This window comes from Lichenostomus cassidix, chromosome 1Aa (assembly GCF_008360975.1).
Source record: "Lichenostomus cassidix isolate B80296 chromosome 1Aa, HeHo_3.0, whole genome shotgun sequence".
Taxonomy (NCBI): domain Eukaryota; kingdom Metazoa; phylum Chordata; class Aves; order Passeriformes; family Meliphagidae; genus Lichenostomus; species Lichenostomus cassidix.
The window spans coordinates 37223878-37240231 of NC_139480.1; the positions used below are offsets into that span (position 1 = coordinate 37223878).

At 37.6% G+C, this 16354-nt stretch overlaps 1 protein-coding gene across 12 annotated transcripts in view; it reads left to right on the forward strand.

The window, feature by feature from the left end:
• Window positions 1–16354, forward strand: part of NAV3 (neuron navigator 3) — a 508081-nt gene that overhangs the window by 448260 nt on the left and 43467 nt on the right. For 9 of the 12 annotated variants that reach the window (XM_085045498.1, XM_085045490.1, XM_085045433.1 and 6 more), the window contains 5 exons: window positions 473–961; window positions 7308–7349; window positions 9695–9855; window positions 11668–11856; window positions 14292–14344. In XM_085045498.1, the coding sequence (XP_084901624.1) occupies window positions 473–961; window positions 7308–7349; window positions 9695–9855; window positions 11668–11856; window positions 14292–14344 (934 nt within the window). The remainder of the gene's footprint in view (window positions 1–472; window positions 962–7307; window positions 7350–9694; window positions 9856–11667; window positions 11857–14291; window positions 14345–16354) is intronic. The other 3 variants (XM_085045465.1, XM_085045518.1, XM_085045528.1) reach the window with 3 other exon arrangements.

The window sequence follows — 16354 nt, forward strand, 5'->3', positions numbered from 1 at the left end:
ACATGACCATCTGTGCAAAAAAACAAGAAGAGGGAAACGCACAAATACTTAGATGTTTATTAAACTATGAAGGATCCTGCAAGTGTTTGTTGCAATCATTTAAGCAGATTTGAGAAACGAGGAGTTTAAAAGCTAATGACTTGGGAACGCTTAATTACCGAATTTGGGTGAAAGTGTAATCTGTTTATGAACTAATAAGACAAAAGTGTGATTGATTATTTTACCTCTCTGGGAGGGTCTCTGTGCAAAGAGCACATCTGAATAGGAGTGAATAAGAGCTGTTTCTAAAGAAACAAACCATAATTATTGTGATACGGTTAAGTGAATTTAAATTTGCGCTGTGACTGGTCGACTAGCTAGGCATGATTTTAGTAGCAGTAATTAAAAATGTGTAGTTTGGCTCTTAGGATGTTGCGCCATGAATGTTTAATGCGGCTTTCAGTTTCTCTAAAGCTATTTGTTTTACATTTAGGTTGTTTGGTGCCAAGGCAAGTGGTAAAGCTGCCTCTGCACCCAGTACTGAAGGTGTGAAACCCACATCGGCAATGCCCAGCCCTAGTACCACATTGGCACGGCAAGGCAGCCTGGAATCGCCATCCTCGGGCACAGGCAGCATGGGCAGTGCAGGTGGGCAAAGTGGTAGCAGCAGCCCCCTCTTCAGTAAACCTTCGGACTTAAATGCAGATGTTGTAAGCTTAAGTCATTCCTTGGCTTCCAGTCCTGCCTCAGTGCACTCTTTCACATCAGGTGCTCTTGTGTGGGCTGCAAACCTGAGCAGCTCTTCAGCGGGCAGTAAGGACACACCAAGTTACCAGTCCATGACTAGCCTTCACACCAGTTCCGAGTCTATTGACCTTCCTCTTAGCCATCATGGCTCTCTCTCTGGACTGACAACAAGCACTCAGGAGGTTCAGAGCCTGCTCATGAGGACTGGAAGCGTCAGATCTACTCTTTCGGAAAGGTGAGCTTGCCTATAGATACAGTGACCACGAAATCAGTGAGAGGCAAAAGGACAGGAGCCAAAAAAATAAACCCTCCACCTGTTTTGCTAAAGGGACACTGTTTAATGAGCAGCTTAGTCCTTTTTGTAAAAAAGGAAGGAAGAACAGAAAGCTGAAAGGCATTGGAATGTGGAATCAACTGCCTTTTAAGGTTTTACAAGCACTTTTTCTGTCTTGAGAATTTTTTTATTCCCTTGTTCTGGAAACAATGAGTGAAAAAGGGAAAATTGTCTAAAGGCAGGTGTAAACAGCCAACAGGCACATAGTGATTCCTGCATGCTGGATCCACCTTCTGTCCCAGCGTTTGGCAGCTCCAAAGCAAGCATATATCCAGCTGTGGGACTCCAGCACTTCTCTTTCCATTAGCTGAAAGCACAGCCAGAGCTGGTGGGTCCTGGCTTTCAGCTGACCAGTCTTGCCTTAAAATACTTAGTCCTGACAAGTTGCTCATTACATGCTAGTCATTCCATAGGTCCTTACTGAAGGGCACTTTCACTGGCAGGGAGACCATTTACAGGATGAGATCCTTGCTATATGCTCAGTCCCAGCAAGTGTCTGAAACAGACAAAGAAATGGAAGAAAAGGTTTTTCTGTTTGTCCTCCTAAAGAATTTTTTATATGTAGATGTTTTATCATTTAAGTTACATTATAAAGAGGTGCAACCAGCCTGGCACAGTTGAACCAAGACTTTTTTTTTCTTTCCTCTTTTTTTTTTTTTTTTTGACCATTTATTTTATTTTTGCAGGAGAAAAAAAATAATCTTTGCTAGGCACTAAGTAACTTCTGCTTCCCGTGCAAATTTTCAGGATTTGACAGTGGAACTCTTATCTCACGTGGGGACTGCAAAGTCAGTATTAAATATTTCATTAGCCTTCAGTTCAAAAAAGAAAATTATACTGAATCAGTCAGCAATATTTTAAACTTAATTTGTTTTTTAACAACACAAACACTCTAAGGAAAAAAGAGCTTTTACATACAAAGTCAAAATTTTTTGCCCTTTATGTAAACTCAGAGATCTTTTTGATACCCATCCTTTCCATAGAAGGAATTCACTTTCAGTGAACGACAATTTTAAAAAACCTCACAATCAAAACTTTGAGAAATCTAGGTGGAAGCTATGCACAGATTTAATTTTCTTATGTTACATTCTTAAGTATTACCATATCAGCTAAAAATCACACCTCTTTACTAATAAAATTATAAATTATATTACTATTATATACTTATACATTATATTTACTTTAATAATTATAAAACATGTACCAATGTACAGTACACTAACAGTATTTAAAATACACTGATACATGAGCAATTTGTAATTTGCACTGTGCCTTTAATTTTTAAATAGGAATTTGCATTTGTGTACTATGAATTGAATGTAACAATATTTCTTAAAAGGTTAATTATTAATACTAAGCTTACAAAATCTTTCACTGCTACATATATGCATGGTGAGGCCAATAGAATGATATGGAAGGGTATGAATTTATGCCAAAAATTATATTTATACGCAGGATATTAGACATCACATTTCAAATATTAATGGCTTGGCAAAAGCTCCTGAGAACCCCCCACTACTTATACTTTATATTATTTATTCAGTAACCTAATTTCAGTGGTTCCAAATACTTTGCCATTGGCAATATTTTTTAAGTTTCAGATTTGTCCATATGGGGATATTATGACTGAGTCCAGAGAGAGACATTATTCATGATGATCTGGCCTCAAAACAAATATATGTACCTAGAGTAAATGGTGTCATTTCTTGAATTATAACCCCAATAGGGTTTTTGCAGTTGGATTTTTCTGAGAGGTCTGATACAAGTGCTAAAGTTCAAAACTCCTTTATATATTGAAACTTACATGTAGCAAAGTGTTTTTTCACAACAAAAGCATTGATTTGCAATGTTGCAGACAGATATGTTTGGCAGCAGATTACGTCCTTTTTCCTTTGTAAACTCAGATTATATTTGAAATGCCTTTGGCAATACTAATTATAGCATGGCATAGCATAAAAAATCATCTGCAAGGAGGTTTTTTTCTTTTTCTGCAGTCACCCTAGAGCTTACAAAAGACTGAATCAGCAGTCCTTATTATCAGATACACTACTATAACATAGAAACAAAATCAGAAAGACCAAAGTGCACAGTGAGATACAGCTAGAAAGTGCAGGAAAAATTGAGAGAGCTAATGATAGATGATACAGAAAAAGATGGGTTTGTTTCACTGAAGCATTAGCTGTAATTTGATGGATAAAAATCAGTAATGGCATAGTAAGAGGAAATGGAAAGGTTAAAGCTTACTTCGGTTTACTGGTCATGATGAACTTTTCATTTCCCTGCCTCAGACCCAGCCTGAAAACCCTGCAGTCATTAGAACTGGAGAAGAGTTTTCAAAGGGTCTGTGCTGAGGGAGGAGTGTGGAGGAGAGCTGGGATGGAGGGCAAGGGGATTACAGGAAGGCCACTTTGCCTGGAAAGATACAGAAGATGTTAAGCAAAATAGGTTAAGTAACAGCTAACATGGGATTAGTCATTAACAGCCTTTTGAATAAGACTAATTTAATTCATTTGCAGGAAAACAGGCTCTCTGAATAGAGGAAAAATAGTAAATGCAATAAAAATCCTGAGCTAAAGTGCTATTCCAAATAACACTCGCATAAGCAAATGGGCAAAATGAAAGTGCTTGAATAGTTGGTAAATAGTTACTTAAGATTAGTGATCAAAGGCTTATTAGTCTAAAGGGATATAACAGGATGGGATATATTTGCTTAGATACAAAATGGAAAATGGTGAGGCTGTTTTGCAGAAAGTGTCTACAGGGTTCTAGTGCCATTACTGGGACAAAGTATTTTGAAAATTAAAATATCACATAGAAGTCATAGAAAGTAGCTATCCCAATCTACATTTTCATGTTAGGGCTTTAAATTGAGACTTTTGGACATCAAGTTTTAGGAAAGATTTAATGCAGCTGGAAAGAGCACAGAAAATGAGAACAAAATCTCAGGGTACATCTATGTTTTCTGTGGAGGAAAAGTAGTCCTTGTCTGCTTCCAAAAAAAGCAGTCACCTTTGATGGAGGCAGCAAAACTGCAAGGTCTCTGCTATATTTGGCCACATATCCCTCCAGGGATGATCAGATGTTGCCCACAGTCTCCAGGCTACCCACTGAGAATGGTATGGCATCAACACCAAGCAGCCTGACAGCTCCTGGAGTGAAGTGTCGAAGTTTACTCCAGCCAAATTTTGCATTGTTCAATGAGGTTCTATTCCATTGTAACAACCAGAAAATAGGCACAGTAAAAGATAGCAAAATATTTTCTTTTTCAGAAAGAATGCGTCTCTCTCAGGCCTTTTGCTGGTTTTGGATTAGAAGTATGCGGAAAATTCTAATTCTGCTGTCATAGCAGTGTAGCTCCCTATATGGGAGGACACTCGTATTTTGCCATACAGCAATTTGGAGGGATTAAAATAAATCATGCAGGTACTTACACTCTAAAATAAAAACATCTTCTGGGGTTAATTGGAAATATTCGTGCTTTAGCTGTAAAATTTTCCAGGTGGATACATCACCAGTAGTTCTTCCTAACCCTTAACTGCTGTTGGGCATTGCCAATTTGTGACTTTATTCTGCTTGGTCTGAATGACACAGCAAGGGAGGCATAAAAATGCAAAATTATATGAATTAACAGTGGTCAAATCAGCAGTAATAGCTGCATTTTAAGATTAGCAGAGTTGAAGTGGTTTCTAATTACATGACTATCTTGCTCTGGTTTGCTTTAAAAGAGTGTTTTGATTTGAGTGCCATGAAAGTGTATTGAAATCCACTTAGGCCCTTCAAGACTTTCAATTATTTTAAATTATCATCATAAGTGACGGTTGTGGTTTTAAGGTGTGAAACAGTGCATCATGTATCAGATTTTCTTACACGCCTAGCCATTTGTCAAAACTCATTTGTGAGGCCCATATCAGCTTGGCCCAGCCTGTCATTGAACTCTCTAGTTGTTTCTTAGTTTGCAATAATTTGTTTTATTCCCTAACAGCTCTGAAAGAGTTAGATGTAGCTCAAGGATATGCTATTATGGCCCTTTCCCACGATAACCTCACCTCCTAGGGCAGGTAGGAAAATGAGGAATACAAGGCTTCCTGTACTTTCTCTCATAGAAATTGCAGTCAGTATCAGCAGTGCAAAATAAACAAAAGATCATGAGATATGCTGGGCTTGATAACTTCAGCCTACTTCTTCATTCATCTTTCTGCAAGATTGCTTTTTCCAGTTTACACGGCAAAGAAAAGTATAGGGAATACTATGATATTCTCATCCTCACTGTATATTGGAATTTGTCCATGTATGCATTGCTTCTTTCCGGAAAGGACTGACTTTTTATCATTATCATCTTTTGATATCTGAGTTAAATTCAGTTCTATTTACCAAAAGTCCAGACTTTGCAGAAGCAATGAAACCAACTTTTGGTAGATGAATTATTTCAGATATTAAAAAGATAAGGGCAGTTATTGGTCTGAAGCAGTAGTTACATGAAACCATGCTTAATGGTTTCACACAATTATCTGAAATCTAGGAGCATCTTTGTAAGCTTCAGTATTTTAAAAACACAGAACGAGTGTTTGCTGCACACAATTTTATGCAGTTGCAATAACTCCATGCTTATGTTAAGGAATATATGCCCCTATTTCATTTGATCATCTGAATTCCAAAGATTTTTGGAAAATACTATGGTCACTCTTAGCCTACTTATACAACAGGCATAACATTTGGCTTGTGGATTGCTTTAAAGGAGCACTGACTCCTTTCATTTTAGATAATGTGCTATAGATTACTTTGAAATACATATATCTCAAAGTAATGTTGGAAAATATATTGTTCATTCAGATTTTTAAGTGTTTGCATAGGGAACTGGTGTTATTATGATGTTTATTCATTTTGAAATTTAGAGGTGCACAAAGGTACATAAAGGGACATCAAGGCCCCATTTTTGTCTCTGAGGAAAAAGGAATAAGTAAATCATTCATTCAAATTTATGTTGTCTTTTTACCAACCATTCTTGGTTCTAGTCATTATGTTGGGACCAAAATGCTAAAAAACCAGTCCTCTGTTTGACATGGGACTGCTCTTACATGGCCTATGATAGCTGGGCCTGTGCTGAAATCCTGCTAATTTTCTCCTTGCATTTGTTTTCTCTGCGTGGAGAACAAGGCCCTTTAGTAAACTAGTAAAATTGTCTGTAAAACTTCCTGGTGGTAAGAGTGGTTTGCTTCCATTAGCCCGAACCCTGATAGTCATGTATTCTCAATGAAAACACTGTTTTCACTGCCCTTATCTACTTGGATCAAGGTTACAGGACAGTAGGATGCCCAACACCCCCAGCACAACACAACAGGAAACATCTTTAATAAGGGTGTGAGCCTTTTCAAGGGTAGGAAGGGTCCTAAGTTATTGCTGCTCTCAGAGGTATGATTATGATATGTAATATAGAAACTTTCAAAAGCCATTATACCCTTTAATCCATATGGTAACACTAAGTTTTGTTCTAAAGGGAGAAGACTTTGCAATGCTTACTTAATGATAACTAGTTCAACGCAGTCAGACACCAATTTACCAAGACTTTATGATGAAATGCCCAAATGACACTTGGAACGAAGGCTAGTGGAGGCCCTTCTAGGGATAGGGTTTAAATTAGGAAAACTCCAGTCACAGATTTTGGGTAATAAGCCACTCTGACACTGTGCGTACATGAATATGGAATAACATTGCACTGGTGCCACTTTTCATTGTCCGCACTGTCACCTTACTATGTGAGCCCTTCAATAACAGAAAGCCAAGTCTGTGTCTTCAGCACATATTTCTACATGCAGAGCTGTCATTTGGCTTCTGGCAAGGCCATGCTGCCTCTTAGCAGGCGGCACAACCTTCATTTCTTTTGGAAATCTATTGACTTCTCATAGGCAACTGTGAAAAAGAAAGATTCATACTGTGACCATATGATTCTCACACAGATTGCAGAGCCAAGCTGTAGGAAGGTTAGAAATGGTAAAGAAGCACTTCTTTCTGCCTTGGACAGTCTCCAAATTACTATTGACCCAGCCCAGAGCATGTCTAGATGAAAAATGAATGTGCAGCAGTCCATGTCCTATTGTTCCCTCCAATGAGTAAGGGATTTATCATGGAAATTTTATTAAAAAGCATTAAATAACCTTCTGTTATGCACACAAACCTAGAGCTTTAAAATTTGTAATTCTGAGCAGTCCTGTTTACTGTATGTCCTTAGGGATTTTTTTTGTTTTAACAGCATGCAGCTTGACAGAAATACACTGCCCAAAAAGGGATTAAGGTATATATATTTTTTTTGAGCATGACTGCTGCTTCTCTGTTTTCCTGTAACCTTTTCTACACTGCCTTTACTTTTCTTTCTCTTTTTGTTGATCCTGTTTACAACTGAGTTATTGGAATCTAGCTTCAAACCAGAAAATGTAAATTTTAACAATGGACTTTTTCTTTCCACATCTGCCTAAGGAATAAATTTTCTTTCAAGCTAAATCATGGAAGGTAAATACTTTTAAGGATCATTTCCTTATGCAATGAATCTTAAAAGGCATTGAATCCTGGAGAGATAAAAGAGACAGAACAAGATACTTACACAATTCAATGGGACTAATTATTGAAAACATGATTGAGAAAAACAAGGTTTTAGAGGTGGATCTGAACTTGAAGTCATACAAATACTCATGCAATTTGTACTGAAGAGCTATTAAAGGGTAGGGCTAAAAAATACTAATTTTATTCTCTAAGGTTTGTAAGTATAAAATGAGTCCTGCTCCAGACAATGTTCTTGGTCCTTATCCAGAAATATCCAGAATACAACTTTGCTAATAACTCTTCACTAAATTGAACTGTCTTCATCACAGAAAACAGAATTTGTTCACCCTCTTCTCTCCTACATGGTTAAAAGAGCAGATCATTAGGTAACTTGCCTGGTCTCACCAGGCATGGAAACCCATCTCCCCAGTCCAGGAAAAAGATCTGACAAGCAAGGATATATTGTGCGTTCACATAGACACTCTGCAGCCTTCCAATATCTGAAATGACACAGTTAAATCTCATGAGTTATGAATAAATACTTAAGAAATTTTAAGATAATGCTAAACTGTTGTCAATATAAAGCACCTTCTGCCCTAGTTGTTCCTTAGTAAGAATTTAGTCAAATTTCCTGTTATCCCAAAACAATCACATTGAATTTGGAGAGAATGGAAAAGGTGGAAGACATTAAAGACATAATGGGGAACCTGCAAGGATACAAGAGGATGATTGAGGTTTGTGGCTGTACAACTGTAATGGTGGATGAAAGCTGAAAGTGAAATGGAGTGGGAAAACTGCTTATAGGCATATAAGAATGATCATTTAGCCCAGAAAAAAAAGCCAGATTTATTTAATGTGCACAGAACCCAGTCCAAAACTCAGATCCTGAATTTTCATTTTGCCATCTTTCCAATCTGATAACCACTCAGTAACTCTGTGCTCTACCACATTTATAGGCAAAGATCATAGCTGTCTTTTTTGAAAGGAGAAAGGAAGTAAATATTTAATAAAGACAAGATGGTTTACTGCTTTAAAATATTGTACAAAACCCCAAGCACAACATGAGAACTTACATGTTCATTTAATCTTCTCTCTAAGGAGGAACACTTGTGCCTCACAAGCCTGAAGCCAGAATATCAAAAGCTCTTTCTGCTGTGCTGTTTTGGGGGACACTGATGGCTCATGACAGTAGTGAAGAAGGTGTTCATTTTTCAGCAGGAGATTGTCTGAATGAAGCAGGCTATTGCAGACATTGCTGAAAACAGTCTCTTGATTAAGACCAACACTGCCCACACATTTTAATGTTTAACCACTGCCAGAATTGCCCTTCCTCCAGCTCAGCCAAGAAAAGCTGGGCCAGTGATTTACCAGTTCTCCCTCTTAGCCCACATGTCACATTTGACTTGTTTTATTGGTTTACCATAGGAAGCAGTTGATGAATTATTTGATTGCCAAACTTCTTCCTTCCAGAGAACTTGTTTCTGCTAATTGTGCGTTTTTCCTGTCCCTTTCCCTCCCCTCAGTTTGGGGCAGGACACAATGCCAGGTAGCATTCAGAGCAGCAGACCAAGTGCATATGGCCATGAGTAGCTGTCATTATCAATGCAAACTCCATTTTCAGAGTTGTTGATCTGTTTCACTCCTGTCATCTAAACAATTGCGCACATGATCTGTCACAGATGTCATTTTGTAAGTGGCTACTCACATTCCTTGGCTTCTATTCTGTCCATTCGCCATCCTAACCATACAGCTTCCAAGCTTGTGCAACAGCCTGTACACTTCCTATAGCTTTGAAGTCCTTTCTTGTCAGCTCAGTTGTCTGTCTGCTATGGTTTATCATCCTGTCTCTTCAAAAGAAGGGAATGCTGTTTTGGGGAGGGGGATGAAGAGGATTTGGGGTTCAAGTCCTGTACTTTTTCTGTTGTAACCCCATCGTATATTATACCTTGTTAAAATCTCTGGTGATAATCACTTGACTAGACTTGATGTTTTCCAAGGGTTTTGTTCTATCTAACTGGTGAAGGGTATTTATGTGACAGCTGTTTCTTTCCAAGGCATCACCTTGTCATTGTCTTGAGCATGTCAGCTGTGGTTTTTCAGATACACACCATCATCCCGGCAGACAAGTCAGGAGGAAGGCAAGGAATGGCTGCGCTCCCATTCAACTGGAGGCCTGCAAGACACTGGCAGTCAGTCCCCACTTGTTTCTCCTTCAGCTATGTCTTCATCTGCAACTGGAAAATATCACTTTTCCAACCTGGGTAAATGCTGTTTCCCTTCACTGTTTCTCCTCCTCTATAATAGAACCATAAAATTCAACTGTTCATATTTCTTAGTCTGCCAGACTAGGTAGTTTATTTTTAACATCATCACCATATTGTGGTACTTCACTAAAGAAGGGAAACTCATGGTGGTGTTAATGGAGTGGGCCAGGGTACCACCTATTTTGCACAGAGGGAAAAAACCACAGATTCTCTATTACTTGCCCAAGGAGATGAAAATTTGAGGCAGAGCTGAAAATTAGCTTCTAGTTCAAAGCTACTCATTCTTAGGGTTCACAGTTAGTAGGATTCTTTCCAGTGATTTTAGTGAATGTCAAACACTAAGCATTGCTAGTTTCCTACTTACAGATTCACTTTGAGACAGACTTTTTCAGTGTGTTTCAGTAGCTGGACCTGGCTGTAACTGCACTGGGCCCAATCCAAATCCTAACCTTGAATGTGATATAGTATTTTGGGATCTGAGTCCCGTTGCAGTTTTATTTGATTAAAGGCAAAATTCAGATTTGGTTCTTCTGAATCCTGTCTTAAATTAATCCAGCGCTGGTTTATTTTTCTTGAAAATTTTATTTTTTTCTGCTGAATAGAAACTACTTATTTGTACTGCACTTAACACATGCCTAGGTTCACAGTGAGCTTTTTGTGGTTTAGGCCCTTACTGAGGAATTAGTAGAACCTTTGAGGCATTAACATTTCCATCACTCTGTCACAGTTGATGGCTTCTATAGGTTGCGATCCCTCAAAAGAAATTTGATCAGACGTACAAATGTTGGTCTTTGTTACATACAGGAAAAGAAGTTGAACTAAGCTACTTTTAAAAATGAAATTGGATCCTGGCTAAACAATCCACTGTTTTTAATTGTCCTCCTGTAGTTTTAGACACAGCTCTTTGTTAGCACTGCTTTTTTCACTGTATTATTTTTTCCTTAAAATTATCTCCTTTTCTTTTTCTTCACAGTTCTTGTACTCACAATAGAGAGCAATAAGAGAATGGAATTTTAAATTTAATTTTTCATCGTCCTTTCCTTTTTTCCATTTTCATAGCCCTGTGGAATAATTTGCTCTCACAGCACAGCTGCTCTGGTAGTTTATAACTTAAGGCATATCTTGCATGATCTAAAATAAAAGTCCAAGCATTGAGGCTGAATTTGGCCAGACAGTTAGCTTTTTCTTCTAGGCATTGAGATTGTGTGAACCATAGCCAGGCTTTCCTTCCTATTGGCAAAAAAATTTTGCAAAAGCCTAAAGTAGGTTCATCAGCGCTGTTCTTGATTTCAACTACGATTGACTGCACCTGTTTACTAGGATGAGGTTCATCTGACCTGTGCAGGAATTTTTAACCTAATATAGTGGTAGGTGCTCCTGGAAATTAAAACATAAATGTTTTGCATATGCAAATAAACTTTGGTCTTAACAGCAGTCCGTAATGCAGGTATATAACAATAAAATACAGATACTTATTCATTAGAAGAGATGATTCTAAAAACACTTATGACCTCTTACTCCTTTTTAACTTTTGAATCTCCCCCATTGATTTTCTGTCTCGGGCTGCCAAAGTGTGTTCAGACACGAGTGTTAGTGTTACCATGTGTTTTACAGGATCAATCTCATCCAGCTCCTTTGAGTCCATCTGCTTCACCTTTCTGTTGTGGCTTTAAATGTAGGAATAAAAGCCTTTCATTTTCCCAACAGTATGAAGTCCACCTAACCATGCTAGTCCTACATTAAAATGTTGTGCAAAACCAAAATTCACTTAATGGAGATGTGCTGCATTAATAAAGCTTTGTATTCCAGTGAGTCCAACCAACCTATCACAGTTTAACCTTCCTGGACCCAGCATGATGCGTTCAAACAGCATCCCTGCGCAAGACACTTCTTTTGATCTCTATGATGACTCCCAACTGTGTGGCAGTGCTACGTCCTTGGAAGAGAGACCACGAGCAATCAGTCATTCAGGTTCATTCAGGGACAGCATGGAAGAAGGTAAGACTGAGAAACTGTTTAGATCAGAAAACATATCACAAAATAGATATCCAAAGCATAGTCAAATTTTAAAGTATTCCTTCTTCACCCTGCACCATGAGAACTTGGGTCATTTTGTGAAGTTTTTATTAAATTTTGTTGAGTTGGACTCACAAGCCTTCCTTTTCCTAAAGCATGGAAGGTATTTCTTTATCCCAGTAATATGCAATGTTGTGTATCTCATATATATACAAATCCTCTATCAGAAAATCTGGAGGAAGGGAAGCCATTCTTGGAGAATTACTCTTTTTGCCTCTAAATTCTAAATGTCTGGATGCACCATGTGTACTGTGTTTCCCTGCTTTCTTAGTTCTACATCTGTGCTTCCTTTTTTCCCCCCAAACGCCAGTGCTACTTAGCATCTCCTTTCTTTTGTAGTCATTTTATCTCCCCACTTTCCTACAGCCTCCTATAGCAAACACTATGTGAATTTCTGTATTTAAATTCTTTCATTCAAACCGACCTCACTACTTTATGCAGATTATTACTGTCTACTTTCTTTAATGCTATGTGAAACATTTGGAACTTGGTGAATATTTTTTGTTTGGTTTTGGGTTTTGCTCCTTTTCATCCACAGAGCACCTGACAGCTCCTAATTAAATGTGCTGTAACATTTTCTTCTGACTAACATTTCTGGTAAATCTGATTATTTGCAGAATTTCCATGAGTGCAAAGTTCTCACACCCTTTAATTAAACAAAAAAAGACAACTGAAATTCCATGGAGATTGATTCTATAATACCATCTCATCAATCTTGTTTATTGCTAAGTTATGACAATACAAATCATCTTTATAACAGGCAAATAAAAAAAGTTTTGCCTTAGCCCCAAAGCTCATAGTTATGAGATAAAAGGCATTGGGGGAGAGGGGGGCGTGAAGTCCTAGATGAAACAACAGACAAATAATACTTCTACTTTTTGATTCCTTCTACTGTATTTTAGATGATATATCAGGCAGACATCTGGGTATGTAATACTAGCAGTAGGGTGCAGGACAACTCAAGCTGTGAGTTGTCAGCACAGAGAGGACGGCTGACTGCACAGAAGAATATCATATAATTCAAGGACAGAGCTGACTACAGACACTTTGCTGAGGAACAGAATTATCAAAGGAAACCCTGGAAGAATAATAAGGAAAGCAAAGCAAATCTATGCATAGAAAAAGAGGTGTTAAATGTAGAATTTCAGTAATGGGTCACCAGTGGCTTTGCTGAAAGCTTTTTCATTGGTTATGTTTCATATCCAGCTGGAGTGGATAACCATGATCAACCTGAGTAAATGAAAGTTAATGCAGCAGTAATATACAGTTTTCAGCATTTTACAGTCATTAGAGATTAACATGAAATTATGCTGTTGGAAGGTCAAACATATTTTAACATAGGAGCTCTGAGGAACGTTGAAGTGAAACAGGTGAGGTAATGCATCGAGCCACTGTGTATGAATGCAGAATGGGAGTTTAGATGAGAGATTTAAACCTGAGACTGAAAACCTGATATGCTTTGGAAGCCACTGAGTTTCAATGGTCAGTGTACCACATTTCTGTAAATAAAAAAAACTAGATTTAAAGTCCATTTAGCTAGTCCAAGTATTCTTGTAGTGTCAGGTTTTTGCATACAGATGCAAGATAGTTATTAAAGCAAAATAATTTCTTTACCAAACCCTGGCAGATTATAAATATAAAAAAATGTCTTGTGAAACAAAAATAAAAAGAGGTAATGAAATAAATTATCTTTAAAATTATCTGTGGGTGTAGCATTCCTCAGGAGAATCATCAGAATCAGAAAGGGACAACATTTTTAAAGTTTTAGTCTTCATTTGCCTTTTCCAGATAGGCCAGGAACCCCATTTTTTATAGTGGAGACCTTTAACATTCACTTGATGCTCCTGAGGCTGACTCCATTGAGGATTAGGGGAAATATGGCACTACATCTTACAGCTGCCCCTTCCCATGGACTATGACTACACAGGCCAGCATTCTGTGGAGGAAAGCTTGGGAGCTCATCCCACAGAATGGGAACTGTTTTCCAAGGCATAGTCTCTAATTAAAGTCATTTGCTTAGCTTAGGATGGGCGTGTAAACAGCTCGATTTCTGGTTTCTCTAAAGAGTGTATTTATCAAGTGATTTCTTGTCAAAGCAACAAAAGTGGTGCTTGGTTTGCTGATAATAATACAAAATGTCATTGGCTCATTCACCTGCCCCATATACATGAAAGTGTTTTTTTCTGTATAGGACAATCAAAATGCAGGGAAATCTATCAATAATTTTTCTATACTGATTGCTTGTAATTTCTCTTTGTGGAAAATTGTTCTCATTTTAAAAAATTGCTTACTTATTGAGCTACATGGAGAAAGTTTTCTGCTTTCATCAATATTTCATGTTATTTTCTTTTTTTAAGTACATGGGTCCTCATTATCACTTGTCTCCAGCACATCCTCTCTCTACTCCACGGTGAGTATTGACATTGTAAATAAAAGTTCTGTCTGCCTCTGTTCTTGTTCATTGTTCACAAAAATTTCAATACTTTGAAATCTAGAAGAATTAAAATTTTACTGCAATGAAGTAGGAACATTTATTTTCAGCTTTGTATTACTGCATGCTATTTTAGAAAACAGTCATTTCATCTTTTTATGTCAATTGCTTATAACTGTTTAAAATCACCTCGTATACATTTTGAAAGCTCAAAAGGAGGTAATGGTCTAAGAGTGTCTCTTTTATGGGGGTCCTTATGCTATGGTAGTTGACCATTTTGAGTGATTTTGCTTCCTTCCAGCTAGTGCACAATTTATAAAAGTATTTATATCCTGGCACTGTTTGAGGTAAACTTCCTGAAAACCACAAGGTTGCTTTAGGGTAAGGGAGATATAATTTGCAGTTTAAATGTCTACTGATTCTTCTTGCAAGTGACAGCATTTAGTCGTTATTTACAAAGAGAAGAATAACTTTTAAAAAAATATTAATCTTAGGCAGATTAATTAGATTGAGTAATACTTGTTTCTGTCTCCAAAAGTTGGTCTGGGTTTGATTGTTTTTTTCTATATTTTATTGGGTATTGGTGGATTTTTTTTTATATTATGGGAAGTTCTTTATATATTTTGCGTAATTTATTGCTTCGGTTGTTCTATTAACAAGAAATCATCCGCAGGGGAGCAGTTAAATATGTTTGGACATTCTCTTGCTGATACACAACAGTTGCTTTGCAACCTACTTACTAATTACAATTACATGCTGCAGTAGCCCCTTTTCACAGGAGAGCAACCTGCTTACCTGCTTTCATCCCAGGCATTCAGGAATAGTCTGTGTTTGCTCCATGTTTCCAGGTGTTGAATAGTGTCAGCTGACGTTCCAGAGATGGACTGCTCTGCCCAGAGCCCTCACCACTTCTTGCCTAGGAATACCAAGCTCTTGCATTTGGATGCATTTGTAGCACTTGGTAGCTGTCTCAATGCTTAATGCATGTTAGCTTGAAAAGTATTTTGCATCCACACACATTGGTGCCTCTCTGAGTTCTGTTCAGTCATAAAAAGGTGCATACAAGGGCATATCTAAAACATGAAGTACACATGCCTTAGGTTTTTACAGGCCTTAAACTGCAAGTTGCAAGTAACTACAGTCCAGACCAGTCCTGAATTATTTGCAAGCAGGGTAGGGGAGGTGAAGGTGGACGGAGTAGAATGTACACACAGACTTGGCTGCATGTGAGGTATGACTAACATTCACAGTCAAGCTTCTCACTTAATGTTTTAGAAGAATGTTATGAAACTGATAGATGAAAAATATCAAGTTACAAAGTGACACAGGGTGCTTTCTGCACCCAGTAAGTTTGAAATATCTGTGCCCTGATGTTGTGTAATGTAGCAAGAGTTTACTAATACTTGCTATTTATATAACCTGTTATCTTTCAACAGAGTATCTTGGAAATATTAACTAAACCCCGTGATAGTGAGGAATAGTATTTTTCCTGCAAAACAAACTTTAAACTGTTTACCCAGGTTAATACTGTAAATATCTTCTGAAATGTCTGTCTGTGAATTCACATTGCAGCTGAACCCCACTTCTTAAGTAATGGATTATGTAGGCAAGATAATGGAAGTTACAGAAAAATATGTAAAGGGCCAGAAAGAAATTTGTATGACAAAATTACCAGGACTGACTTCTAGGGAAGATTTTTATCTGAATTTCTTCTGCTTGATCGTTCTGTGAAAGAAGCTTAAAATTTTCAGCAATTAATCGAAAGATGGTGGAGTATAGAAACATAAAAACTTTTAACACTTAGTATCACATCAGCTGAATGAAGAGAGCAGTGGGATAACTTCACAGGATTATCTCAATCAAATGCATTTATCACATTTCTCGAGCATTGTTTTAAGCCTTCATGCTAGTGGTTTTCTGCGACTGGAGAGATTCAAAGTACTAAATAAAGCTCAAGACCTTTATGTCTGATTACCAGAGGAGAGTTGA